General features: G+C 48.3%; 1 protein-coding gene across 7 annotated transcripts in view; it reads left to right on the forward strand.

Moving 5' to 3' along the window:
- The window catches only part of CADPS (calcium dependent secretion activator), a 221161-nt gene that overhangs the window by 187468 nt on the left and 6207 nt on the right, over positions 1 to 27486 (forward strand). For all 7 annotated transcript variants that reach the window (XM_054838539.1, XM_054838544.1, XM_054838540.1 and 4 more), the window contains 4 exons: positions 2284 to 2358; positions 3432 to 3515; positions 8432 to 8464; positions 11593 to 11700. In XM_054838539.1, coding sequence (XP_054694514.1) covers positions 2284 to 2358; positions 3432 to 3515; positions 8432 to 8464; positions 11593 to 11700 — 300 coding nt within the window. The remainder of the gene's footprint in view (positions 1 to 2283; positions 2359 to 3431; positions 3516 to 8431; positions 8465 to 11592; positions 11701 to 27486) is intronic.

The raw sequence follows: 27486 nt of genomic DNA on the forward strand, positions 1-27486 counted from the left end.
CAATTAAAGTAGTTAGCTAAATCCTTGGTTGCAAGATCTTCCACGCACACAGAAAATGGAGCAGCAGCAGGAAAACATCATGGGGAGGGCACCAGCAATGTATGCACGACCGCTTCTTCGCCTCCCTTAGGAGATCCTGGCTGCGTGTGCTGAGGACATCAGCAGCTCCATCCAGCTGGTACAGGTCCCCGTCACCCCGCAGCGACATCTCCAGCTGTGCTGGGAGCAGCCAGGTCGATCCTGGGAGCTGATAAGGCCTAACTCTGCGTTAAACAGATTCATCGTAACTATGATCCCTAGAAGGGACTCGTATATGTCTTGACCTGCAAAGCAGGACACGGAAATGGGAAATGCAAATATCGCTTGCTTGTTCACGTATGTGTTTTCCTCCGGGTGGGCCCGGCAGACCGCAGCCTGTGGCACGGTGGTGCCAGCCTGTCCTCCTGCATGGGTGAGGCTCTGAGTGGCCCCAGACGGGACTGTGGCCGGGATGTGCTGCACCGTGTACCCCTGCCCTGCCCGCCCTGCCCGCCCTGCCTGCCCTGCCCGCCCTGCCCCTGCAGCAGGGCTCACCCCAGGGCACATCCATCCCTGGCGAAGGGTGTGCAGCTGCCCCAGCGCTGAACCCTGCCTGTCGGCAGCAGGTTGCCTTCCTCTTCGAAGTGAAATAAAACCGTAAGAGACCGTCAGCAGTTAGGTACAATCCGGTCCCTTCCCCCTGTTTTACTGCCTGCAAATACTACAGGTAGCGATCTCTGATATTTCAGTGAAAGGAGGTTTTGATCACGTTTCATTTTCCATTGCTTATTGTTTCTGTGCATGACGCTGCTGTTCTCATATGCCCCCTTTTTTTTAAAAGATTTTGGTTTATTTATTGTTTATCTTCATATGTTCTTTTTCCTGTCTTTTGCACTTTCCTCTTTATTTCTGTCCCCAATCATCTGAAAAGTTTGCTAAAGAGTGGGTAAGTCTGTCCTACTTTTATTTTATTTTTTCCAAATTCTTGTTTTAATACGTTACTGTCATAGAAAAAGATCCCCAAACTGTAGAGCAGATCAGACACTGAGACCAACATTTAGCATTTGTAAAGCCCTCGCAGTCTTCCTTCACAAAGTCTGATTAGTATTTAAAGCAGATTTGTCTCTTTCAATGTGATTTGATGTTAACATTTTAAAACAATATTAATGCCAAGTGGTAATGAATATAGTGACTAGCACCAGTGCTTGAAATGTTTGACTGAAAAATCAAATGTTTTGTGTTGGAAAGCAGTCATAATCAGTATTTTCTCAGTCCATTGAAAATAAGAATATACTGTATGTTTTCACTAATTAAATCTTGTATTGGAAACAGGTCTTTTCTAAATTAGTAGAAGACTGTATTTTAGTACCTATTCTAGCCATATTGCAGCTGATTGCATCAGAGCTCCCAAGCTAAGCAAGGTTTGGCATGTGCAGAAATTCGGTTGAAGACTCAGAACCGCAGATGCTGCAGGTGCTGGCATTGGTCAGCCGGTTCTGAGCTCGTGCCGCAGGATCTGCTAACAGCCAGGGCTCGGGGCTGCGCTGCCTGCTGGCTTTTGCATGGGACAAAAAGACTCATCTTGCTTCATCGGGTGTTTTTTCAATCTGTACTATAGTCACTGAGCAAAGCGTTTAAATGAGCGCTTAATTTGAGCCACGTGCCTGCTGAGCCCAGTGTGTAACACAGGTTCCAGTGCTTTGCTGCAGTAGATGGGAAGGGTGCAATGTCATCCCCAGTGGCTCAAGCCATTGCAAGCTCCCCCGGTGCAGCCAATCCTCCCCGCTCCCCTTCCGAGAGCTGTGGGGTTTGTGGTGCCCTAGGCAAGGGCTGCCCATTTCCCTCCGGCGACAGACGTATCTCATTGTCGAGTGCGACTCGTGCAAAATGAGCAGGATAGTGCCCGCAGAACTGAAGCAAAAGGACTTCGGGGTGTCGAGGAGCACTGGGTGTTGGTGCTCTCAGGCATGGCAAAGCCTCCCCTCCGATGTGTGCATGTGGCTCCTGAGCTGTGGGCACACAGAAGAGGGCAGGGTTTGCCCATGCTTTACAAACTGAGGTAAGGTTCTCCTGAATTCAAGGTCTCTCCTACAAGTGTAAGTCATCACCGGCCACTGCAGTGGAGCACAGGGTAATAAGCTGCATAATTCTTCAGTTTAATACTGCATATTGTGATTTACCAAGGGAAGAGGCAGACAACCGTAGAGCTCTTGCCAGTGATCAACGCTAATATTTTCCTTCCCTTCTCCTTTTGTTTTTCTTTAGCACCAGTACCATTCAAAAATAGATGAACTAATTGAGGAAACCGTCAAAGAAATGATAACACTCCTAGTGGCAAAGGTAACCTTCGGCTTCAGGTGAAGTGATTCACTGTTAACATTGCGTTTTTAATATGTGCGTTTCCATTAAAATGTGACACATTAAGATGTTGAATTGGCTTCTTGTTTCTCACAGGCAAGATCATACATCTCCCAGTCCTTTCATGGTGACTCTTTGATGATTAGGAGCTGCGTGAGATGTAATAGGCTGCTAGCAGGATTGCCATACTGGGCCAGAAGTGGTTTTAAGGAATGGATGTTATGTTGATGGGGTAACACCCCATGGTCAGCATCACCCCACAGCACTGGGGGTAGTTGCAGTCAGGGGGTGGCACCGCTAAATGCTGCTGCGTAGATGTTGGGGTGGCACGCGGAGGTGGTCACCACTCCTACGTGTAAGGTTGTGTGGACAAAATAACTCATCTTGTGCAAGATCACCATATGCTCTTCTAAGAAATTAATTTAGAGGTGACAGTAGTGGGAAATACACTCCAAAATGTCAGGTTTAATTGTTTGGAAATTGTTTTTCATCAGAGTCGGCTCCTCTAGCTCAGCTGCCAGCATTTCCCTTGGGTTGTTGTGTAGGTCTGGTGTGCTGCGCTAACACAGAGGGGAATTGGTACGTAGGGAGAAAGATGGTGCGGTGTGTTTTCCTCTAGTTTCAAACTTTCTGAGAACAAGTCATCCCTATTATACAGTGGAGACCTTTAAACATAATCCGCCAACATATGCCAGTTCGATTCTCCTGCAAGAATACCCAGCTAACTGTGTGCTTGACACTGCGTACTGGGAGCAAGAACCACCGGCTTCCCCGTCCGGAGAGGCTGTGCTGGCTTCCCCACGCGCTGCACCCACCTCCTGCCCCAGCATCACCCATGACACCGAGGGGTGATTCCCACCCAGCAAGAGGTGGACCATGCAGCACCCAAAAGGCAGTGGTCCTTTCTGTCTGCTCCTCGGCCCGTTGGGCTCAGGGACAGGTTGTCCGTTCCTTTGGCAATGCTGAGAGCTCCACTGGCTTCTCTGAAGCTGATGCTGATTTTTACACCCTTGTTCAATTATTAAAAATAATTGCAGTATTTTTTGTCTTCTTAGTTTGTCACCATTTTGGAAGGAGTCTTGGCCAAACTGTCTAGATACGATGAAGGAACTTTGTTTTCTTCTTTCCTGTCATTTACTGTAAGTACAGACAATATTTTCCTTTCGTCTTTTTTTTTTTTCTTTCTGAGTTGTAATCTCCTGCTCTCCCAGGACTAGATCAGCTAGTAATAATTCTGCCATTCTGTGATGTTTGAGCACGGTAACTCCCACATGAACAGACAAACAACCCGTATGCAGATACACTTAAACACCCAAGAGGCACAGGCCATCGTATTGTAGCACAGAGTAAAGCATCTCCAGTCATCACTCAGGCTGGTGGAGTTTATTCTGTTGAGGATGCATATGAAGTTGAAAAAAATCATTGCGCTGTACACACAATTTCCCTAACTGCAGAAGTTGCTTCATTGCCACCTTACATGACAGGCATGTTCCTTTCATTCTCCTGGCCATAACAGTGACCATCTTAAGCAGCAAAAAACAAACGAAGGGAGATCAAGGGAATGCCTTTGTGTTTCTAAAAGAGAACAAGGTAGGAAGAAATGCCATGAGGTTACGCAGCACAGTGTGCTTCTCACGCCACATTTCTCCCTAACGTTGCAGAACCAATCCACAGCTCATCACGTTACATATTTCCTAGAAAGGTACAGGACAAGAACCATATCCATACAAAACTGGCCTCAGTATCCACAAGGGTTTAGCAATCTGAGCTGTATTCCAGAAAAGTGTCGTGACAGCTTCTTAGGACAAACACATAGCAGCTGATTTCCAAAGGTCTTCTGAAAAGGCATGCCAGAAAGTTTACAAGAGTGTCTGTTTGCAAGTGTGGCTTCTCTTAGCTCGGCTCACAGACAGGTGTGCACCCAAACGCATGTGTCTGGGGTTGCTTGGAAAGTCGCGGTAACATTTTCACCCACTGCCCGCCTGCGCAGCCTGTGCTGCGCTCACGTGTTCACGGACACTGGGCAGGAGGCAGAAGGCGCTGCTCTGCAAACTGGAAATGCTTTCCAAAATCTCATTCAGGAGTTGTCTTAGCTACTCATAATTGTCAGTTTTTTGCTATTCCTGGGCCCTTTTTGCCGAGTTTGAGGTAGTTTTGTAGGATCTGTTTGGAAGTGGGGATGGATGTAGGAAGACTGGCCAGGTGAGGCAAGAAACTCTGCTCAGAGGCAGCTGTGTGCAATCAAAATCTGGCAGCTTACCTAAACTGCTTCAAAATAAGTGTCCCGGCTTTTCAGATGTGCTGGAGAAGGAGTGGAAGGGAGGGTGTCCCACCCGCTGCCCCGCAGTGCAGCTCTTCTCCCAGGATAACTCCGGTGTGGTTACAGCCCCGGGGCTGTGCTCGCCCCAGCTCAGGGGGATGCAGGGGATGGCTTGGGGTGGATACCTTCCCTCCTTCCAGTGCTGCAGAGGGTTAGGAGATGCTCGCGTGCCAGCAGCAGAGGATGTGGAGGCGGCAGCTTTTCAGGCATCGGAAGTACCAGCATCAGCCCGGGTAGACAGTGTAACGTGCAGCCCTTCCTTCTCCGTGAATCCAAGCTGTTCCTCGGCTGATGCTGCGTTGCTCCCACATCCTACTGTTTACGCTGCCGAGTGCTGCTCCCTTTGATTGCGGAGTGAACCCCCGGGGCCGTGCTCCAGCTCTGGGTGCCCTTGAGGACGCAGTGCGTAGGTGCATGGGGGTCAAGCATCCTCACCCTGCTGCTCCTCAGACACTTACTGACAATTAACTGCCCCAACAGCAGCGAAAAGGTCTGTCCCGCCCTGATGGCCCCGCAGCCTTTGAGCCTGGCCCCACAGCTTCGGTTTCCTGAGTTTCCAGCCAGGAGGGGATGTGCATCCAAATAGTTACTGTGCTGGAGAGTCATGGTGTCTGCACATCCCCAGGAAGGTGCTGAGCCCTCGCCCCCAGCAAGGAGACTGGGTGCATTTTAGAGGACCAGGATTGCTCCTTTCTGGGCAAGGGACGTCTCTCGCTGCGGCCCGCTTGTTTGCTGGGAGCCACTGGGCAGCACTGGCCGCAAGAGGAGGCTGAGGGACAGCCCCGACCCCTTTGGCAGTGGGCTTAGAAAGTCTCCCTTCCCTGCAGTAGTAATGTGATTTGCTGTGTTTAGTATTTGCAACGATAAATAGAGAAACTCTCTCTTGTTACAGCATGCTTGCACCACCTCCCACGTTTTCGCTGTCTGAACAAATACAACAAAGTGTGATGGTCCAAGCCGCTGAGCTCTAGAAAGCATTAGTCTCCCACCCCCTTCCACCGACTTCTTTCATCGCGTGTTTTCCAGGCGCTCTGCAAGTGACATGTAATCAGGGGTCTTGTGACAGACAGTTTTATCACCTAGTAGGATATCCTCATTTCCAATTCTTGCCTCGAAATTCAAAATAAAATTAATGCATCTGTTGTCCTAATAAATTCTCACTAGCCACTTCTCCTTGCAGAGCACTTTGGGAGGAAAATACCCTTCTAAATTTGGCCAGACTTTTTTTTTTTTTTTTTTTTCTGTTTGTTGCTACATTTAAGTGCATCTCGGCGGCAGCAGCCCAGGCCCTGGCTGGGTGTCTGCATGTGCAGATCCACTGAGTCACAGGAATGACAGCTGCTAAAATTCCCTTTAAACTGGATGGCCTCTGTAGGCGGAGAGTTACACCTACGGTAATTAAAACTAAAGACTGCATATTACCCAAGGGAGACAGAAGTAAAAGATCTTATTTTTGTTCTGCGCAAAATTTGTATGGTAAACTGAGACGTTTCATGGCAAAGTCACATACTTTGTGAAAAACGGCAGCCTAGCAAAAATCACACAACATCCGGCAGTTTGGAAATTTTACTAAATGTAGCCAAATCTGAGTTTAAAGAAAAACAAGTAATTATTCTGATTAAAGGGGAGTGGGCAGGAGAAGCAGCTCAGTTTTTTTGTGGGTGGAGGGGGGAGATCGCAGGAAGCCGGCTGAGTTATTCTTGTCGCCTCTTGGCTTTGGGGAAGAAGGCAGCTTGAGACGGTGGCGCTAAGCTGGACCTGAGTGCTAAATCCGCGCTCAGATTGCAGGTTTCCTGCGGTACTGCTGCATTACTTCATGCTCTGTACGATACTGGAAGATACAGGTGCATGGCACAGTGCAGCCCTGAGCACGGACCCCGGCTTGAATTCTGCAGGCTTTCAAGCCGCATCATTTTCTGAGCTGTCCTCCCGGCTGTTTAGCTTTGCTGCTCAGAAAAAGAGCTCTTTTGGAGCTTTGGTAGCCCTGCCTGCGGCTGCTCCACACCGGCGTGGGTGTGCCATGACTGCCTGCTCCTCCGGAGCTGCAGCCGTTGGCTGGGCTCCAGCTGCCTTCACGCATGGAGGTTGCGGCTCCTCTGCTCCCGTTTGGCAGGAGCAAGGGATAGCGCTTCGCTACCTCCCAAGAAAGTTGTGAGGATAAATGCAGTGAAAGGGCGAGGTGTCCAGACGGTCGGCTGGAAACGGGGATACCTGGAGGAGAGACGAGCGTTCGCTCTTCGCTAGGAGCGAGGTCTTAGCACTGATTTTGCTACCTCCTTCATAAACTCGTGTGCTGGGACGTGCCCCGTCCCCCTCCATCCCCTCCGACAGCCAGACCCCGGGTCGCATCGCGGCGGCAGGCACTCGGCACCCTCCTCCTGCCCTCCCCTCTGTTCTTGCCCCCCGGCTCGGCAGCCCGGGCGCTGCCAATACTTGCAGCGTTCACCTCGGCAATTACCACCAGTCTGGTCTTTTGTATCGCCTCATTGTGCTTAATTATGCACCCCCCACACACACCATATGAGTGCTTCCACCCACTCTCACATTCTGTCTCACACATACATTCATTCTCTCATTCGGGACACATAATTTATTCATCCCAAGATGCAACTGTGTGCGTGTTATATTTAGGCTGTTTTAATGGTAGCTTTAGAAATATTTAAAAGCAGGTGAGCTTTTACACCCAAACAAAGATGGCCGGCAACGCTTACCCTAATTAAAAGCAGAAGCGTTGTGGAAAATCCCAGCCGTACTCTTTCTAGACACAGTGCCTTATGCTACAGTGGGAAAAAGGTCTCTCTGGCCAGCTGGGCACTGCTCAGCTGGAAAAGTTGGCCCTGACATTGGGGGCCGCCCCACCTCCCGTGCCAGGCGATGCGCACCCAGCTGCGTGGCAAACCGGAGACAAAGTAAATTTGGGGTCTTGCAGCCCCCGCCGGCTTGTGAGGACACCGCAGAGTGCAGCGTCCGCCCTCTGATGCCCTCCCTCAAATAACATCTTTTGAAAGCAGGGAGGAGATCATAGGAAACTCCGATGTAGCTGTTTATGGGCTGGGAGGCAGAAGAGCTTTGGGGCGCTTCTCTGTGGCATGGCGTGAGCACGCTGCCCCAACACAGTCTGCCAGCTCCTGCCAGCTCCTGCCAGCAAAAAGGTGGAAAGTAATGTCCCAGGCTGCAGTCTGCAAAGCTGGAAGAAGCACGCCGGGGCCAGGACTGTGGGCAGAGGGCAAAATTAGGGTCCTTTTGGTGCTTTCTTGTGGCCACCTCGGTGCAGGAGCCTGCCAGCCTTGCCGTGCCATCGTGCCCCCGCTGCCAGGGGAGCCCCCACGGTCCCCGGGATGCGGCTCCCGACGGGAGAGACACGCGCTGCCTTCGGAGACACGTGGCATCGGGCGGAGAACGAGGCCTCCGAAGAAAATAACGATGTCTACTTACGAACCCCGTCTTCCCCCGCTCGCTGAAGTAGAAGAGGGAGAAGCACAACTCCCACACTATCATCTGTTGCTATTAGAGCTTTAGCAGCAGTCAAGTTACCTCTCCAAAACAACAACAACAAAAATACCGCCCTTGCCTATTCTTTTAGACAGGAAACGTAGTTTTTATCACCCTTTTTCCCCCACTCAGCATTATGTTGTCCCAGGTCTTAATTGGAGAAACTCTTATGGGTGTTTAAAGAAAAAGCAAAGACCTGAAAACGTACTGATGGTGTAAACTCTCTTCTTGTTCCTTTTACAGGTGAAGGCTGCTTCCAAATACGTGGATGTACCCGTAAGCACAATTTAAACAACTTCTGTCATAGTAATTTGCATCGTGCTTTGGTTTATGGCATGTGTAGCAACCCACGTTATGCATTAACAGCCAAGATTGAACCATGGGCCTTCACACTTCTAACATTTGAACTGGAAAGAATATCTCCATGACGTTAATAATGAGCAGTTACCCTCTTATGGAGACTTACAAGGCTGTTTAGGCAATAATTTGCAGATGGTGTCAAAAAGGTACCATATTTATGCAATTGGCTTGTATCACATTTAAAAAAAAATTGGGAGCAGTGCATTCTGTTAATTCTTCATTTGGACTTGTACAAATACAGTATAATTTCCAAACAAAAAGGTCCAGACATGTTAGAACTGAGCCAACACACATCTAACACATTAGCTAATCTATTTTATTTTTGTTCTTCTAATTGTTGGTTTATTTTACTCTTTCGGAAAATGACTTTTTTATTACTTTGGGGAAATGGTGATGAGCTAGCAACATGTGTTTGGGAAATTGTTAATGAAAATAATTTTTTCCATTTTTCTGTAATTGGTATAGGAAAACTGTACATCGTCTCCTCTAATTAGACCTTGATTCATAAGGAAAAGAGCCCTTAATGTTCTTAGACAGAGCACTTAACTTGCCAGAAATTTACATTTAAATTGAGTTGAAGTGTAATATATGAATGTTGGCTGGAATAAGGGGTTACTGTAACATTTACAGGCAGAAAGATCCTGAGCAGTTACAAATGAAAAAAAGGTAGATCTTAATATACCACACCAGTTCCTGCATCCAGTTAGACTGGGCAGTGTAAATCAAGAATAACTCAGTTGAGTTTGATGACCTGTATGTATAATGTGTATATGTACATTTAATGTGGATGCGATTGCTCTGCATGCTGTCACATGACAACGTGATAAATTTATCAGACATCTTGGACCACATCATCTGCATTCAGCGTTTCTATCCCTTTAGCCCAAAAGAAACCTTTCCTACCAAATTGCTGTATCTTTAGCCCAGCATGAGGAAGAGAAACTCTTGAACAGTAAGAGATCTTGCTTGGTTTAAAATATCCCAGTGCAGAGATCGGCATCCTGTTCTCTTGGAGTAATAGAAAAAAGATATTGAGAGCATTAGAAAGAGAGACTCAGAATTCATTTCTAGCCCTAGAAAATGTGGAGATCCGTCAGTTAAAGCTCCTCGTTGTTCCAATGCATCTTAAATACGTAGTCATCAGGAATTTGAGCACAGGATAGTTATTTTAAGTAACTTTTAGGGTAAAGCATGGCCTTCTCTGAGGCCTCTGCGTTCCTGGAAAGTAAAGCATCTCTAGGGAAGCAGCCTAGGTAAAATGCTACATAACCCCTTTAAGCTTTTCCAAAAGCATTTTCTTTCTCGTTGTACCTGGGCGACCCTTGGGAGGTCCTCAGCATTGCGGCCATGCGGGAGGAGCAGGGTCTGCTCCCATCCTCAGGCGCTCTGGTTCTTGCATAAAATGGAGCAGAAATATTCATCTGGGTTATTTTGTGGTTGTTTCCCCACCTCCCCCTGGAAATGAAGCCACATTACAACAGCTTTCTTGACAGCCCCAAAATTTTTGATGAAATCAACCACGAGCCCCGCACAGCTCCCAGACCTTTGTGGGAGGATGCCCCGTGGTCCGTGAGCCACTGCCTTTCTGGGGGAAGGAGAAAGAAAAACCTTTTGTGTTAGAGGCTCCTCTTTTAGAGGACAGAGGGGAAGTCCTGGTGTTGAACAGAAAACCATTGGTTAAATCTAATTCTGCAAACGCCATTGCAGTTGTCTGGGTACAAACCAATCCGTTTAATGCCACCTTGAAATGGGCACGATCGGCGTGCTGAAAATTGCTTGAAAGTGTAACACTTGACTACTGCCACATTTGTGTTGTCCTCATTGTTTTTCAAATTAATACCTTGTCATTGTTGCAGTAGGTGTTAAGAAATGTTACTGGCTTCCCAAGGGCCAAGCACTGGCCCTTTGCTTGATAATTGTTTGCTTTGTATTAAAAAACTCCCTTCCTACTGCTTTCCAAACTGTCCTCATTTTCACCCTGGAAATTACACAGATGTGTTAACTAACTTCAATTTACAGCGGCTGACAATCGTATCTTGCAGAGAAATGATACTCTCTGATCTGAGGTAAATCACAGTAATAGAAACTAATGACACTAGTTATTAACAAACTTACAATGTGCCATGGAAATTTAAGATTTTGTGGCAGCTCTTGTAATGACTCATGTTACAGTATTTTAATGGATTTCCTTTGAGGTAAGTTTGATTCCAATATATCAAGCAATGTGAACGCAAACAGGATTTATTTTTTTTAAAGCATTTTCCTTTCCAACTGCCTCAATTCCCATTTTCGATAAAGAAATGCTGTTATCCTAAAATCTTGCATGCTTGTAGGTTGCTGTTTAAAGTCAGTTAAATTCTGCAGAGAGCTGTAGAGATGTGACAGCACAGGGAGGCTTTCTGCAGTTTAGCAGCGGCTTAAACATTCCTGTAGACGTACGTTCCCTGACTTACCACTTACCCAGTTTATTCTTAAGAGCAGCACTGCATGTGAGCTAAAGTCAGGGGTCTACACAGAAAAAGAAAGGTGATTTTGGCCTTCTGCAACGCCAGCTGCTTACTGCACACATCCTCACACCGTAGAAGAAGAACCAAGAGCCCAGCTCTGGCTGTTAGCTTTCTCCCTTCAGAAACCAGAGGGCTTGCATAGAGAAGATCACCCAAGAAAGCCACAAATCCCCAGCCCGGCTCGCTGGTTCACTCATTAGGTCAACAGCACCAAAGGTAGCAAGACAACTTCCCGGCATCGGTATGTCGAGGAAGAGCTTTATTCCTCCGACCAGCTTCACTCTAGGCCAAAGAAGAGAAAGAGCAAGCATCTTTGCATGATCTTCTGCTGCACACAGTGTTTTGCTGGGCGCGGGGCGCAAAGCAGCGGGACTTGGTGTCCGACAGGTAAGGAAAGCGCGAACTGCAGGAGGACAGCAGGAGATGGAGGAGAAGGAAAAGCAGCGATGAGGCTACACAGAGGAGCTGCCCCCCGCGCAACTATTCACATCTCTCTCTCTCTCTCTCTCTCTTTCTCTTCTTCTCTCCCCCATGCAGAAGCCGGGGATGGATGTTGCTGATGCCTATGTGACATTTGTCCGCCACTCTCAGGATGTCCTGCGTGATAAGGTCAATGAGGAGATGTATATAGAAAGGTTATTTGATGTAAGTAAATGCCTTCTCCTCCTTGGACACCAAGCAGGAGAGACCCAAAATGTGACAAAATAAGACAGGAGGATAAGTCACATTTTGAGAAAATTTATTGGTTATAGCTTTAAAAAAATAAATAAATCTTTCCTTTCTTTCTGACTAAGGCTCGTATCTGCTCTCTGCCTGCTTTAAATCTCTACTCCAGTCTACTGTGTCTTGGTCTGTCTGTATGTGGATTTTAAGGGAACAGCATCTTCTCAGAGAGCCCTTTACTATGTTTAAGCTTGTGGAAAATCTCTCTGTAACAGAACATCTCGGTCATTGTTCTCACTGTTAAAATTTGAGCCAGGTTTTTGGCAGATGCATTTGCTAAGGGCTATCTCTTCTGCACATTTTGCAGTGTGTTTCATTGACAAGCACTTCAAAACTGACAGCAAATTAAGTGTACTAAATTTTAATTTTAGAAACTAACCAAGGCAGAGCTGATTAGGAATGGACTTTGGTATTTCGGGAGGACCACCTTGTGGGGTCTGACACCAAAGGTAAAGTTGAGACATGGTCTCCTTGATGAAGGTGGCATGGTAGGAACTGACCCAGATGTTCAGAGCTATTTTTCTGTTGCACAAGATAAATTCATTGGACTGTAAGAGAACAGTGACCTGTGATGCCCGTTTGTTTTGGATTTGGATGCATGTTAACTGGTATCTCTGTTTCTGCTGCTCTTGTTGCGTTACAGCCTTTCTGTCCTTGTAGCTGTTCTATAGCGAAGGTTTTCTGTTGACAGCCAGCCTGTAGCATTAGTGTTTCAGTCTCCTTTAGGGTATTTGTCTATATATCGATTTCTGTTTGAAGCAGCTTCTGTTCCTACTTTCCTTCCTTTCATCTCTCAGCAGTGCCATTTCTCAGTCTCCCAGCTCTGGAACTGTAACAACCTTCCTCGCTTTCTTTACTCGCTCGTTTGCTTCCTCAGTGTGCAGGGAAAGCTGCTTTTTTTCCCAACCAACCTCCTCCTTCACTCGATACCTCTCTTTCTGCGCATTACCTGTCCCTTAGAAACCTCTTCCTCCTTTACAATTCCCACTCTTTCTTTCCCCTGTACCTTATCGGATTAAAATGGAACTTATCTCTCATGTCAAATGTTTTATCACATTATATCAAGTGGCATGAATTAGAGTCAAATAATCTTACTGTGTACATCTACTAGCATGACCCATATCCACTGAGAATGCCTCATTCATGCACGGAGCACAGCAGTGCCTCCTCCGGGCGCCGCGCGTGCTCGCTCCGGGGAGAGTTTGCAGCGCAGAGCACCAGACGCAAATCACCCATCAAGCAGGCATGGGGAGAAAAAAACAAAACATAAAACAAAAGACTGTCGCTTCCATCTGCAGCGGGCCTGCGAGTGCATTGCTCGTTTGTGTTGAAATTTATTCCACGAGCAGTTAAATTTCCAGAGCTCATCTGGACTGTTCTTTTCAATGCCCACACTGCCTTTTCCCTCATCCTTTCCCTATGATTCACAGTTGGTGTGTTCGTACCCTTTGGGCCATTATTTCCAATTTTCAAAAGGCTGTAATTAGCACAAGTACTGATTTCCGTTTGATCTGCTCGTACTTAGTTTTACCAAGCCACATTTTAAACAAATTAACAGTTGACATTAAAAAAAAAAAAGAGCAACTACCTTGGGGAAAGCAAAAAGTGTAAAAACTTTCTTTTCCTCCCTGCTTTCCTCGAATCTCCCTAGTCCATGTGCAATAAAATAATCGAGAGTAGGGTTTTTACGTTGCTCCGCCTGTTTTGACCCACGCTGGCTGCAGGCGGGAGCCGCAGCATGTGGGAGCTGTTCCCGTTCCCGTTCCCCGTGCCAGCAGAGCAGCATTGGGACCCAATGCCGCCGGCACCTTCGCACGTGTCTCACGTCTGTGAGTGCGCGCCTGTGATGGGGGGGGTGAGTTGCGGGGCCCTTGGTTCGCAAGGAGGGAAGGGGATGTGCCAAGCCCTAGCCCCGCAAAAATTGGGATTACGTTTTGAGCGGTCGTGCATTGTCTTCGCCAGGCTGCAGCTGAAGCAGCGCATTGCCCCTGAGGCCAGCTCTCGGCACGGCTGAGGTGCTGCTGGCGGGTCAGTAGCGGCAGAGTTTATGAGTACATGGGGGTCACCGGGGTCCAGACCCTGTTTAAATCGGTGCTGTATTCACCTACGTTTTGGTACAAACGGGAGCAAACGCTCAGCACTGTTGTCCTGAGCTTGATCTCAGCCACGGTTCTACAGCCCTCCCTCACCTAGCGCAGCGAAGCAGCGCGACCACGGGGTCTTTAAGCTCCGTTGGTATCTGCACCGATGGTCGTATTTTCCAAGGTCATTTTAGGTGCTGGCTACCTTTTTAATAAGAAAGAGAAGAGGAATAATCAAAAATGGTATTTACAATGCTGAATTAGACTTGGGCCTGGTTTTGTTCTCGCTTCCGCCAGCACAGCAGAGGAGCAATCCTCTTAGCTGCAGAATTTCTCCAGGCAATGAGATTATTAACACTTTCGAGGCCGGCTCCTCCACTGGCTTAGTGCAGCGATGCTGGCTTACCCCAGCCAAAAGCTTAGTCCGGTTTTAGGCTGTTATATGTTAATACATGCAGCGATGGCAGGTAAACAGCTTAAATCTGCCTGCGGGCGGTTCCTCTGCTCGCAGCGGGGTCACGTTAGAGGCACTCGCAATATAGGGCTCAATCCCCTTTCTGCGCAGTCGTGAGTAGCGCAAGAGCAGAGGTATGCTGTGCAGGGTTGCCTATCGCACGTTCAGTGGGGTCTGCAGCTCCCGGGACATTCCTAATCCCCGCACTTCTCCGCAGTCCTGCCCAGCATTTCCATTCATTTCCCCTCTTTGTGTCCTCGCAGGAGCAGAGGCTGCAGAGTGCGTTAGGCCGTCTCCCAACAGAAGCTGGGTTAATGCATCTTTTTTGGCATTTGCCATGATTTCTTAGCTCCGAAACCATCTCTCTTCCCCTGCATCGTGTGCCCTGCTCGCAGGGCTGTGCTCTTTGGGAGATCCTGGTGTTTGCGGAAGATTATTGTAATATTTCTGTGTGGTCTGTGTGTTAATCCTCTTAATTCTGCAAATTAGTCAGGGTTCCCCCCCCTCCTCCCCGAAATAGACTCATCTTCATTTTAAAAATCTGTATTCTTGGGATCATTGAATGAACAGATTGATTGTGGAGTTCTGCTGGTAATCAAAACCTAACTAGCTTTTTGGCAGTGCTGTTTACTGCAGAGTAACATGACTTATTTACTTGGCCTGGCTCACTAATTTGATAACATTTAAAGCTAAAACACTGTAATAAGGCCCGTTGGTAGAGAGCAGTAGTAACAGAAGAGTTTCAGAATAGTATCGTAGCGTCCGCTCCCTGTGTTCCTGTGCATGGCTGAGCGCTTTGGGATTTAAACCGCTGTGATACTTTGCATGCAACGCAGAGGGATCGCAAATTCTGTGTAGTGCCTGATAGAAAGTAAAGTTTTATCACATTTTCCATAGGAGAGGGGCAGAATTGACATGCTGATTGTGGCTGAGTGAGGCAGAGGCAGGCGGGTGTAGCTTAGACATGGGAAAATATCTTCAGAGTCATCTTGAGTCTTCAGACCAGTCCTGCAAAATTCAGGTCCCCTTTGGCTCGGGACACTCAGAATTTCATAGGGTCAGAGTTTATATGTTTGTAATTTTGTCTGAAGGCAGTGGGAGTTTTAGTTGTAAGGGTTGTGCCCTTTGGTGGAAGTTATTTACACACACCCATAGATACTGGCAGTATAGGTTTCAAACCGTCAGAACATATGTGATCCAGAAAGTCTGTGATTGACTAGTAGATAGTGTGAATGCCAACCTTTCTTCCTCATAAATTGGTAAACACTAATGTAAAACATAGCGAGAATATTTCTTCCCCAGCCACAGGCGAGTAGCACGTACACAAAAGGCTACTGAACGTCAAGTGAGCTCCCCGAGATCCTGCGAATTCCAGCATCCTGATGCAGTCCCTAAATAGCGCAGATGGCATTTTTCTCTCTGATGATTAATTCAATATCTTACCGAAAAAAACAAAAACATGCTTTTGATATGAGAGATCAAAACACCAAGAGAAGCTCCTAAGATTGCGAGGACCTAAAAAAAAATTAATTTATTTTTTTCCTCCTTGTACTTCTTGAAGACACCAGCCTGAGTAGAAGATAAGGATTAAAACAGATGTGCTTAGTGCTAGTTCATCTGCTTAAATCTAGCAGTCTCTGAGATCAGTGATTAAAAAGCCATCTCTAACTTTGATGAAATCCGCCGCAATGGTAATACTGTGTCTCTGATCGCTTTCTTATGGGCCTCATGTCTGCCTAAACCGGACATAGAAAACATTTCACTGGAGATGATACATGGATTATATGGGTCAATTATACACTTAATCTGCCTTCTGGGGATTAAATGTGCAGAGATTGACCCTGCGTATTTGGCTTGTCCTTGGCAGTTATCAGATCAGGAAGGTTGCCTTTACCAAAAAGTCTGGTAAGAACTTAATCACGCAGTGATACAGGCTGCCGAGGTGGCGGCAGTCGCCGTGCTCGGTGCAGAAGGCAGTTTTACCACTTCACTGTCACTGTGTACGTTCGGCTTCCTCAAAGGTCTGTGTCCAAGCCGGGATACCAGACGGAGTATTTTCTCCTGAAACAAGACAGAGGCGGGTTGTGTTTTTTTTTTTTATCTTGATGGCAGAGTAGGATCAGCAGTGTCCGGGCGGGTGATGGGGGAGACCGAGGTTTTGCCCTGCCCTGTGCAGAGGGACAGTCACCCCAGGTCCTCTCTCGGCAGCGCAGGAGAAGCCACGGCTCGACTGTTAGAGGAGCCAGCATCTCCTTCCCACCGCCCTCGGGCCAGCACAAGCCCTCAGGTGGGGATCTAGGCCAGGTCCTGTCCCTCAGGCTCAGCTCAGCTGGGTTTTTAGGAAGCCCCCGAGATACCTCAAGGCTGATATCACAGCTGGGGGGTGTTCGGTTGCCTCTCCCCAGCCCAGAGCCCAGCGGGAGCACCGGGCCTGAGGACATGGCTCAGGACTGTCCTCGTATGTCCAAAGGCAGCCACCCTCACCGGTAACTGACCTCTGAGTATCGGAGATAGTAAGGATGCAGGGCACTGCGCGAGTCTCAGAGTTCAGTGAAATTCTTGTACAAATTTCCAGGAGCCTGACTGAGCAGTTCTCACTGCTTTACTGGGGGATCCACAGGCAGCTCGGCAGATGTTTCAGTACCTACTGGTTTGGAGCCTGCTATCACACCTGAGTATACAGAAAAAATTAGAAAACACAGACTGACAGCTCGATCAGTTAATTCAGCAAGTCCTCTGCAGACATTTAGGCATTAGCTTATTCTTAAAATCAAAGCTTTTGCCTTCAGTGGGGTTACTCACTTGAATTTTGGCAGCTCCTTCAAGGCGTGCTTGCAGGATCATGGCATTTCTTGCTAGAGTGTAAGCCTTGCACGGCACAATCCAATGCCAAAAGAGAGACCTTCTCACCCTCCCTTCTCCTACCCCTCCTCGAACCTAAAAGCCTGGTCGTGAGTCAGTGGAGCTACTCACTGTGAGTTAGAATTACTCACAGGAGAACGGGTTGCAGGATCAGGGGAAGAACGGATATCAGACTGCACGCCGGGCTCCCATCTAATATCTGCTTGCAGCCGCACTCACCGCTTTCTCTTAGACAGACAACAACCTGTTTCCCTCCTACGCAGCTAGACTGCTCATTAGGGCACTAACTCTCTCCCACTCCCATCCTGATATGGCCTCCACCGAGCTATTTCTTCTGCGTTGTTTTTTGCTTTTCTTTTTTTCCCCTTTCCCCTCCCTTCCCGAGTTGTGAAATGAAGACAATTAGGCAGATTGATCTCAAGGAAATGCAGCTTTTTTTCTCCCCGTGCATCTTTGGAGGAGCCGGAGCAGCGCAGCTTTTGCTGCAGAGGCTGCCGCAGCCCTTGGCTGGCTCGGCACGACTCGGACCTGGACCTGGAGTCAGTCCCACTGCAGGGACCTTTGCTGGGAGAAAAAAATTAAATTGTGATGGCAATTTTCTGTATATCTTCTAGGAAGGGACAGATTCTCTTTCTGAGGGGGCACAGCATGCACCATGCTTCCGCAGCCTTTTTTTCCTCCCGTGTGCCCGCTCACAGCCGCGCAGGAGCGGAGAGAGGAGCTTAGTGCGGACATCGCTCCTCAGAGCCAACCTTGTCCTTTTTTACTCCCATACATGATCTTGTCACGGCAGCAACCATGCACTCACACGTGGCCTCCCGCCTCTCCTGTATTCCCCTTAGCAAGGTTTCCTTCCTGAAGTGCTCATTTAAGTAGGGTCCATTTAATTTATTTTACGGAGAGTCTTAATAAAGTCCTAGATCTGTCACTGGATTTTACATGCTCGTAAGGGGTTTTTTTCCCTCCTAAATGTCTTTATCGGAACAGCTTTTCATGTTCCAGTAGACATTTGGTTGAAGACAGTTAATTTGATTTCTTTTCCAGAGGAGATTTTCCATTAATCATTCTAAGAAGGCAGACTGATTGCTCTGTTACGTTAAGGTCAGCATAGGCTTGCTAACATCATCCACGCAGTTCTTTTGAGCATCAGAGATGTTTGGTTTAGGGCAGGCACTGAGTGAAAGATCATTTATTTCCCGATAGACGTGAGCAGCCAAGGTAGGTTTTGTGGCAGAGGTGCCATCGTGCCGTATTGCAGGCAGCAAGGCATCCTCAATCCAGAGAGCGCCTTTTTCCAAGCAGCCTCTCTGCTCCCAGACCGGGAGCACATTTAGAACTGCGTACGAGTCGCATAGCACGCTCTGAGCTGAAGCTGCCTTGCAGCTTCGTTTAAGAGGCCTTAGCTAATCGGAGCTCCAGTCTCGTGGGTCGTCAGGAAGGAGAGCCTGAAGGTGCTGGCGTTCCCCGTGAACCCCAACCCGCACGGGTGCCAGCTGAGTCTGGGGGTGCGAGGAGCGTGGGAAGGGCCGGGACATCCCGGTGCAGACAGATGTGCGGGGCTGACCCCCAGCCCAACTGGGGCACAGCTGCCGCAGCCGAGCCCCCCCGCTGCCGGCGGCTTTGCTTTGCTCCCTCCCTCCGGGCTGTGCAAAGGGCCTTTGCCCAAAAAAACTCACGGTGCGCGCAGGGGTGAGCCAACAGCCCCTGCACGGACAATGACAAATTGCCTGATTTCCAGCAGTGCCTTCAATCCCTCTTTTTCTTCCCCCCCCGCAATCCAGCCCCACACAATCACTGCCATTGCCCACGCCAGCCAGCAGTGCATGCGAGATTAGCCGTCCCAGGTCACTTCATTTCTCTTGATCTGCAGCTCTTTCCTTGCCCGGTGCCCCTTTAAACCTCGCCCTGGATGTATGATATCAGCATTCAAAAATGCTTCGCAGGACTCGGGCAGGGAGTGCATTTTCTCCAGCGGGTAACCCCAGGAATGATCCCAGGGGAGCTGCTCCCTCCTGCGCTCAGGACCGAGATACCTTGGCAGCATCTAGCTATATTTTTGAATTTGCAGGCTATAAAAGAGCCAGCTAAAGTCTATCGAGTCCCACGTCGTGACAGTTTTCAATTCAATCTGATAACAAGTACAATTAAAGTGTTCCATAGCATGCCTTACTGTATTGCATCTTAGCGAGCAGCTTTGCATCAAGTTATACCACCACTGCCTTGCACTAACAGAGCCTTAGAATCGGGACAGAAAAAAGCAGCACATTGTGTGGATATTGTGTTTTACTAAGCTGCTTTATATAGAAGCTTAGATTTTAATGTGTCAACTTCATTTCTTTTTTGAAAAATGGAAATAAGCAGAGAACATTTTATAGGTTAAAAAAAGTATTTGAGAACAAGCGTCCATACAGAAGTGATTTTGTGTATGTGTGCGTCTGTGCACGCCTTTATCTTTTTTTATGCAGAAGCTCTTTCATTTAGGAAAACCAAGGTCTGCAAAATCCTGCAAAGCAGCAGGGTTTTTGGGGTTTTATTTGACAGTTCCCAGCAAACGCTGTGCACTTTGCTGAGCTGTATCTGCAGCAAAGGGAGAGAGGGCCCAGAGCCAACCCAGGGCACCGTTAAGAGCTCAGTGCCCTGCGTGCAGGTACGTGGGATGCTGCGTACCAGCACACCCTGTGTAGGCAGGGTCTTCATTTGAGGACGCACGTAGCCAGGACAGGCTTTACCTATCACCAGATGTATAATGCGGTGCCCAAGGGTTGGGGCTGTCCTGTCTCGGAGAGGAAAGGAGGCACCCACGGAGGCTCTCAGCCTGCAAACCTGCAGGTTTAAGCACAGGGTGTCCCTGGTTAGAGGATGTTGTGAATGAGAGAGAAGTTAGAGGTGCTGCCAGGACCGATATCAGCGGGCTTCCTTCCTGGAAAAACTGTGAGCATCGGCTACCGCATCCCCCTGCACCCTGCCACAGATAAATAGCTGTTCCCACGCAGGTCTCCCTCACAGTTTCCTCCCCTGCTGCCCTGCATCCAGCCCTGACCAACACGTGGTGCGAGGGTTTGCCCTCCGCAGAGCGAGTGTAGCAGCACGCGGCTGGGCTTTATTCGGAGACGGTCAGCGAGCAGGCTGGTGTAGGTGTTTGCTCGCAGCAAACCCTGGTGCGCTGGGACCGGGGCATCCCCGGCTGTAGGAGGAGGTGAGCCCTTTCAGTGCGATCCTCCCCAGGGGAGGGGGGGGCATTGGCGTGTCCTGCCTGGGGCTCGTCCCCAGAGCTGCCCTGCCCTCACCTCTGCCAGGGATGTGAGTACGTGGCTTTTGCCTAGGCAGAGATTTTTAACGTCTGGCTAGCTGACGTACAGTTTGGAAATGCCTGAGTAAGTGCAAGCCGTTGTATCCCCAGCAGCGGAGTTGTTCCTCCTCCAGAGAAGGTGCAGCAAAGTCTGCAGGTCCCTTTCTGTCTCTGTCTGGCTGTGTACCTGCGGTGGGAAACCTTTGTTTGTGTGATGAGAGCGCACGGATTGCCTGCAAAGCCACTGACAGGCAGAGTAAACAAACCTTCACCCACCGCGGCGTGTGGAGTTGCAGCTGCACAAAACTCGTGTAGGTGTTAACTGGTTTTCTGCAGCGTTGAAAGCAGAGAGTATTGGAGATGATCTTCTTGGGCATCTTTATTTGCTGGGGACCTTGCCGTGAAAGATGTCAATCCTCTTTTTCCTTCTCAAAAAGGGATAAAATTAAGAGTGGAGAGAAATTTGCAGCGAGGAGCGTGCAGGATGAGTCGTGGCCCTTTGGCTCGCAGTGCAATCCCACCAGCACGTGCAGAAAACGCACCCACAAGGACTCCCGCGCCTCCCTCCCATTAACACCCGTGGCACCGGCCTGGCGAGCCCCGTCGGGTCCAACTTCAAGCCAATTAAGGGTGAAGCGCCCGCCTGAGCGCACCCTGTTGCTGAGATCCCCAAACAGTGGGTGATCTCAGGTACCATATGTACTGCAAAAAGCGTGCGGCACTTCAATGCGCTTGGGTCTGCGTTTCAGCTTTCATTCTGAATTCTTTTCCCTGTTTGAAGGCAGAGCTCTTATGCGATTTAAAGTTTTTTTGTGGTTTATTTTTGGGAAGAGAAGGGGGGGGGGAAGATAATGTAATTCGGTGATGCCATTTGCATCCTAGACAGATGATGAGTCGCTCTGGCTAGCAGCTTAACCCTATTATGCAACGCTGGGACCGTGACTTTATTAAATAATAATACAAATTATTTTAATATCGAGCCCCTTTGACTTTGTAACTTCCTCGTATAGTTACATTGGCAATGTGAATGAAATTGCATAGTTAGGGAATATAAAATAGAGTAAAAGGCATCCAGAAATCACAGCACTGGGGTGGATGGTGAAGAATACACTGTGTGTACTTGCAGTGATAGCATTCTAGCGATACCAAAAATCCCAGAAAAAAACAGTGCAGCCATTTACTTCAGTAATAGCTGAGTGTGAGTGTGACCTGGGAGACTCCAGACAGATTCACAAGGCTTTGGTAGAATAAAGTAATCAAATTTAAGAGGGGGGGGAAAAAAAAAAAGATGACCCTGGGGTTTCAGGGGATTTTTATTAAATTGTTAGCACTTTACTAGATTTCTAGAATTTAATGTAGAGTTTAATTGAGAGCTTTAATTCAGAAAATGAGGGGCATGTTGCCTCTTGTGAGGACTGCTTGCCGGGGTGTAGGCAGAGCCCTGCCGAGCACGGCCGACGGACGATTTGCTCGTACAGGCAAGGTGCAAGCGTAGCGTCCGGAGTTTGGCAAAGAGTTCACACATCCCAAACACTTCTGATTTCTGCGCTCCGTTTCTGAACGTACCGAGCCGAAGACCCTGCAGAGAAGTTAAATTAGCACACTCCAATCTGTTACCAAAACTTAGATTTATTTTCTGAAAGAGAAGATACTTTCAAAAGTGTATGAATCTGGGGGGGAATTACCTTTCTAATAACAAACCGAGGGCTGCCTGTAGCCCTCGTGGTGCTTTGCTGGTGTGTGCTCCATAGAGCTATGCCAACAGACCTACTTTTGATGTCGACTTTTGCGTGCCTAACGAGAGGATACGCACTTAAAGAATCATGTGCGATAGAAAAGCTACCTAATGATCGGACAGTGTTGTTATCCGGTGTGCGGGAGCCTAGTAGGACGATAACTATTTATTTACTCTTTGCGGATAATGTTCTGCTATTTTCTAATCTTTGGCAATAGCAAGAGAGCATCTGATATATACAATATTGGTGTGTATCCAATTGTTTGTGAACATCCCAAGTTTTGAAACATGGTTGTGAGAGAGGAATATAAGCTTAAGCTTGAAAGGCTAAAAAGCAGAAAGCCCCACACGTAAATGCTATTATGTACTTAATGAGGCAGGGTTTAAAAAAAATCAGCCACACAAGTTGGTTTTATCAAAGAAAATGTATAAATAACAACCAGTGATTCAAACTGCCTCACAAAGGGAAAAGCAGGGACGGGAAGCTAGCACTTCACTTGTGGCATTCAGATAATAGTATTTACTACACTAATCTTTTGGGCTTAGCAATTGACAATCAATATATTATCATCAACAAGCGTTAATGCAAACAAAAAGCTTCCATTTCTTTTTGAAATGTGTCCCTTAAGTCCCTTAAATTTAATTAAAACCGGACAGCTCTCCCTCTAGTACAAATTAGAGTTAAAAATCATATTAAATATTTGTTCTACGAGAAAACAAAAGTGTCAGCTTGTGCTACCGGGTTTGGCTGCTTTTTTTTTTTTTTGCTTTTTTTTTTTTACACACAGAGGCGAAAAAAAAATACCAGCTACTCAAAGTTAAAATAAAGTCTCTCTCCCTCCCTCCCCGTCTCCCAAGACTACTGTCTATAACATGTTGTTCCTTATAGAAAGTGGGATATGGTGGCATTTGCTTGATTAACTTGCTCGACAAAAGTGACAGCTGCTGTGGGTGCATGTAGCTAAGCTGCACAGCGCAGTTCCGCCTTTGTACATCTGTCAGCAAAGAAGGAGGAATAAAGAGTGAAAAGAGACAAATTGGTCCCAAAAGGCAATCCATTCAACTCAGGAGGTTTGCTCTATTCAAGCACTCGCTGGGAATCTCAAGTGCTAGGTAGCTTATTCAATTTCATTCATTCTTTAGAATGAGCCCACAAGTGTTTAATTTCTTATTCTGTTGAATAAAAAGGGGGAGCTCTTTTTTTTTTTTTTATTGGAAGCATTAATTGTAAGACTAGCTGATCAATGCCTGTGATATTAACTCATTGCTTATTTTCTGGTTAGCTGTGTGCTCTTAGATGCTCAGCCACTAAACTTCATTTCTATAATGTGGGCGAAGTCACACCGATTTCTCTGCTTCTGGAAAACCCAGGCACTCACAGAGATGCAATACTCGGTTCCCTGAGCCTTGGCCCCTGCCAGGCTTGGGGTAACGGGTCAAATCCTTGGCAGGTGTAAATCGAAAGAGTCACTGGGTTATTATTGATGCCACCCGCGGCCATGGCCGGACGCGACCGAGCCAGATGCTCTTTGCCTGGGGGGGCCGAGCCCCTGACCCTGCTGCAGGTTTGGCCCTCCGTGCTGGAGGGGGTTTCGTAGCTGAAAATGCTGATCTGCCTTTGGATGGCTCTTCTGGTTCCCCGGTGAACGGCTGGGGAGGGGGAGCCCATAAGCGGGAGACCGTGGAGTGATACCCAGCGCAGAGGATGGGTTTTTGTTGAGTAGCGAGAAGAGTTGATGAACGCGTGGGATGAGGATTGCTGTGCGGCACGTCTCCACTTGCCATCCAGAAAACGTGTGCTTGCAGGGGAAAGATGTGCCTCTTCCTTCCTCATCATATGGCAGAAGGTCCATCCCCGTCTCCTCATCGACACTGGGGACCAGAGCTATGTGTGCACCTGAGGGACCATGGCTCTTCACCCACCTTGACTGTGCCACGTCCTCCTCCAGGGCCACCACCACTTAGCTCAAGAGTTTCAGGCACGCTTGAGTCACCAAGGCCATGTCCCCACTCTTCCCTCACCCTCCCAGCTGTGGGTCAGCCTTGGGGACAGCAGGTCACTTTCTGCAGCAAGACAAAACCTGGGTTTCCAAAACACGACCTGAGAAATAGCAGGAGGCATGCTTCATCCCACCACTGCTTTCATCCACATCCAGCATCCTGGCTGAGCTGCCCTTCGGAGGAGGCTCTCAAAGTGGGATCGTGTACACTGCCGTCTATGTTCAGGCTTGCTGGGAACACCTCTTTTGTTTTTTTTAAGGAAAAGAGTAGGAAACTGCGTTGGTCATGAGGCTCTATGCTTCACGCTTACTGTCTTTGCCAAGTCTTTATAATGGCAGTGACTGCCTGGATCAACAGTGAAAGAAACATTGAGAGAAGGTGGAGAGGAACGCCTTGGTGACCACAGAAGACCAGCGGGACAAGAATGGTCCCTCCATGACTGCTGTCGAGCAGCCTGGGCTTTGGGTTGCAGGCCTGCAGACAGCATCGTGTGTACCAACCTGGCTGTGTGCGCGTATGGGGCATGCCGAGAGCAAACGCAGGAGCACGGTCCCTTGGGCAGGCAGACTTCACCGGAAGAGCTCCTGCTCCCATTCACCGAGCCGGTCTTCACGCACCGCAGGCAGCTGTGTGCGCAGCGCTGGTCCCTGGAAAGCACGGTCCTGCTGCGGTGGCCGCATCCCTGCCTTCCCTGCGGAGACAACACCTGCCAAGGGGAGGTGGCTGCCGTGAATGCGTGTGACAACGCCGAATACCGAATTTGATCTCAGAGCCGCCCAGGATGGGGATGGACAGGGCTCTGTCAGCTGTCACGTACTGTCAGCAGTTGTAAATCAGCGCAGCCCCGCTGTGCTTTACACCAGCTGAGCTTCTGGCCCATTGGACGGGGATGCAAACACCAGATACAGAGTCGGTAATTTTTTAATTAATTTTTTTTTCCTGGCTGATCAGGTCACTTTGAGAGAGGGCTGTTGCCCGAGACCAGGTTCACTTTTCCTTTGGGAAATAAGACTCGTGGTCAGCACGTTCCTCTCTCCCTTCCCACCTCCGTGGTCCCCTCGCTCCACGCTGGCCGGCTCGGGGATGCTGCAGAGGCAGCCGCCCGACATCCAGTCCCTCACCTTGGAAACACCTTGAATTCAAGGGTTCATTTCAAAGCTGCTTTTCAGCATTTCAAAACAAGTCTGTGTCCCAGACAAAGAGAGGGAGCCAGCCGGCGTTCGGAGCCTCCTTGTGCAGTGTGTGTCACAGTTTTAAATAGATTTGGCCTGCTTGGATTGGTTCTGGTTGGAAAGCGAGTACTGAAATGAGAGGTCATAGGGGAGAGTTACTATGGTAATTGAGTAGTATCACCAGTAGTTTTGCTCTTACGAGCATTAAAGCACATAATAATAGACAAACAACAGTGGTTAAAGCAAGCAGGTAGGATTACTATGTTCTTTTGTCAGAAGTATATAATGTCTTGTAGTCAGTTTTAAAGACTTCTCAACCCCCAAATCCACCCAGCAGTCACCTGCTGAGTAATTTTGTATGCCTAATCTCTAGCCCTTAACTACAAGCTTTCTGCTAATTTGAGGCAAATGGGTATTTTTGACACTAAATAGGGCAGTAAAGAATCCCTGACCTAGAAAAACTCCATTCCAAGGCACTGAGAGCAGAAAAATATTCTTTCAGCATCCTTGTGAGACCTTTGGAATGACATAAAATAGCTTTGACTAAACTGTGCTGCAGCCTTCGATTAATGGTTTGCAGAAACTTGCTGAACATCCCTACTACAACTTCCCCCATAAAACTTGTCACTTCAGATTGCCATCAGCCACCACAACAATAATCATTTCATGCCTATTGCTAATTGCAAGCACAGCTGAGGCTCAGCGGGGTGCTCTTGCACAGTCCCAGGCCTTTATACCAGCCTCAATCTGTTGTATGGCACTTGTTCACACACAAAAAAACTACCAGTAAAGGCAGAAAGAGGCAGAGTCACAGGTTCCTTGTAATCCCTCTGCTACCCTGCTGACAACCCAGCCCTATAAGCATTCCTGGTTTTGTCCCACTCTTTACAAAAGCTGAAGTGACCTTAAGCTACTAGTATGTAAGCTTTTGAATGAAGAATACAGCTCCTTCAGGTGCCTTAAGAAGCAGTGTTGCATCTGGCTTACGAGATTCTGTTTGCAGCACCCCTGGGGTGAGCTGTGGCTTCCTGTAACATGTAAAATATGAGTGTGAACTCAAGGTTCATGGCAAGGAACAGGAGGTCATGCTTCCATTCAGCTCACACCAAAGAAGACGGGGGTTTGCAGATGTTCCTGGGTATGTGTAATGACACCACCTCCCAGAAAGCGCAGGAGCCCAGCACAGGGCGCTTTTTTTGATAAAATGTGCCACACTCAGTGTGTTACTTGCAGATTTATTCATATCAATTTTTGCAATTTATGTATTCAGAGACAAACTTGCTATTTCAGCAACTTATTGATCATACTTTTGCATTCAAAAAAAAAAAAAAAAGCGGGGGGGGGACGAGGAAGCTCATTGCTCAAGCTGGTTGGATGGGCAGCCGTGGAAGCCCACCCCTTGGTGTGCTCCAGCTCCTCTAATGCCAGTCCAGGAGCATCCCAGCCAGCCCATGGCCCACCTCATCTACCCGGGCTAGCACCCAGCAGTGATGGTTGCTGTGAAAGACAGAAGAGGAACAGGAAAACTAACCTGAACCCTGGTCCCTTCCCTGCTGACGTCCCGGTGGATGTGTGGCATCCACCATGCATCCACCAGGATGCTCCCTCCACAGCCATCCCTCACCTTGTGCCCCCAGAGTGACTGTAAATTGTGCTCTAACTGACGGACAGGGACGCCAGCCAGCATCAGTAATGCCTGTGTGCACAGCGAGATACGTGGGGTTGGGGTCCATGGACCTGGGAGCAGCAATGAGGTCTACTCATTCTTTACAACCAGATGTGAGGAGTTTTGAGAAAATGTATTTGTACTAGTTACTTCGGTGTGCCTGCGCCACAGCTGAGCTGGGGCTGCAGAAATGTGCCTGAAATGCCTCTGGCAAGGCCCCAGAGTTCAGTATTTGGGCTGTGCCCTCTGCACCTCGTGTATGGGGACAAGCCGTGAGGCTGGAGCTGGAGCCCCGAGGAACCCCGCGTCCCCGGCATGCACCCTGCTGCCCTTCGGGGAATGGTGGGCCCACCCGGGCGAGCGAGGCGGCCGGTGTCCCGACGGGACCACGCTGCGCTCTTTTGTCTGAAATGATCACGTTTCCATTGCGGAGCATTTGGCTTTGTTG

The sequence above is a fragment of the Grus americana genome, chromosome 11 (assembly GCF_028858705.1).
Source record: "Grus americana isolate bGruAme1 chromosome 11, bGruAme1.mat, whole genome shotgun sequence".
Lineage (NCBI taxonomy): Eukaryota > Metazoa > Chordata > Aves > Gruiformes > Gruidae > Grus > Grus americana.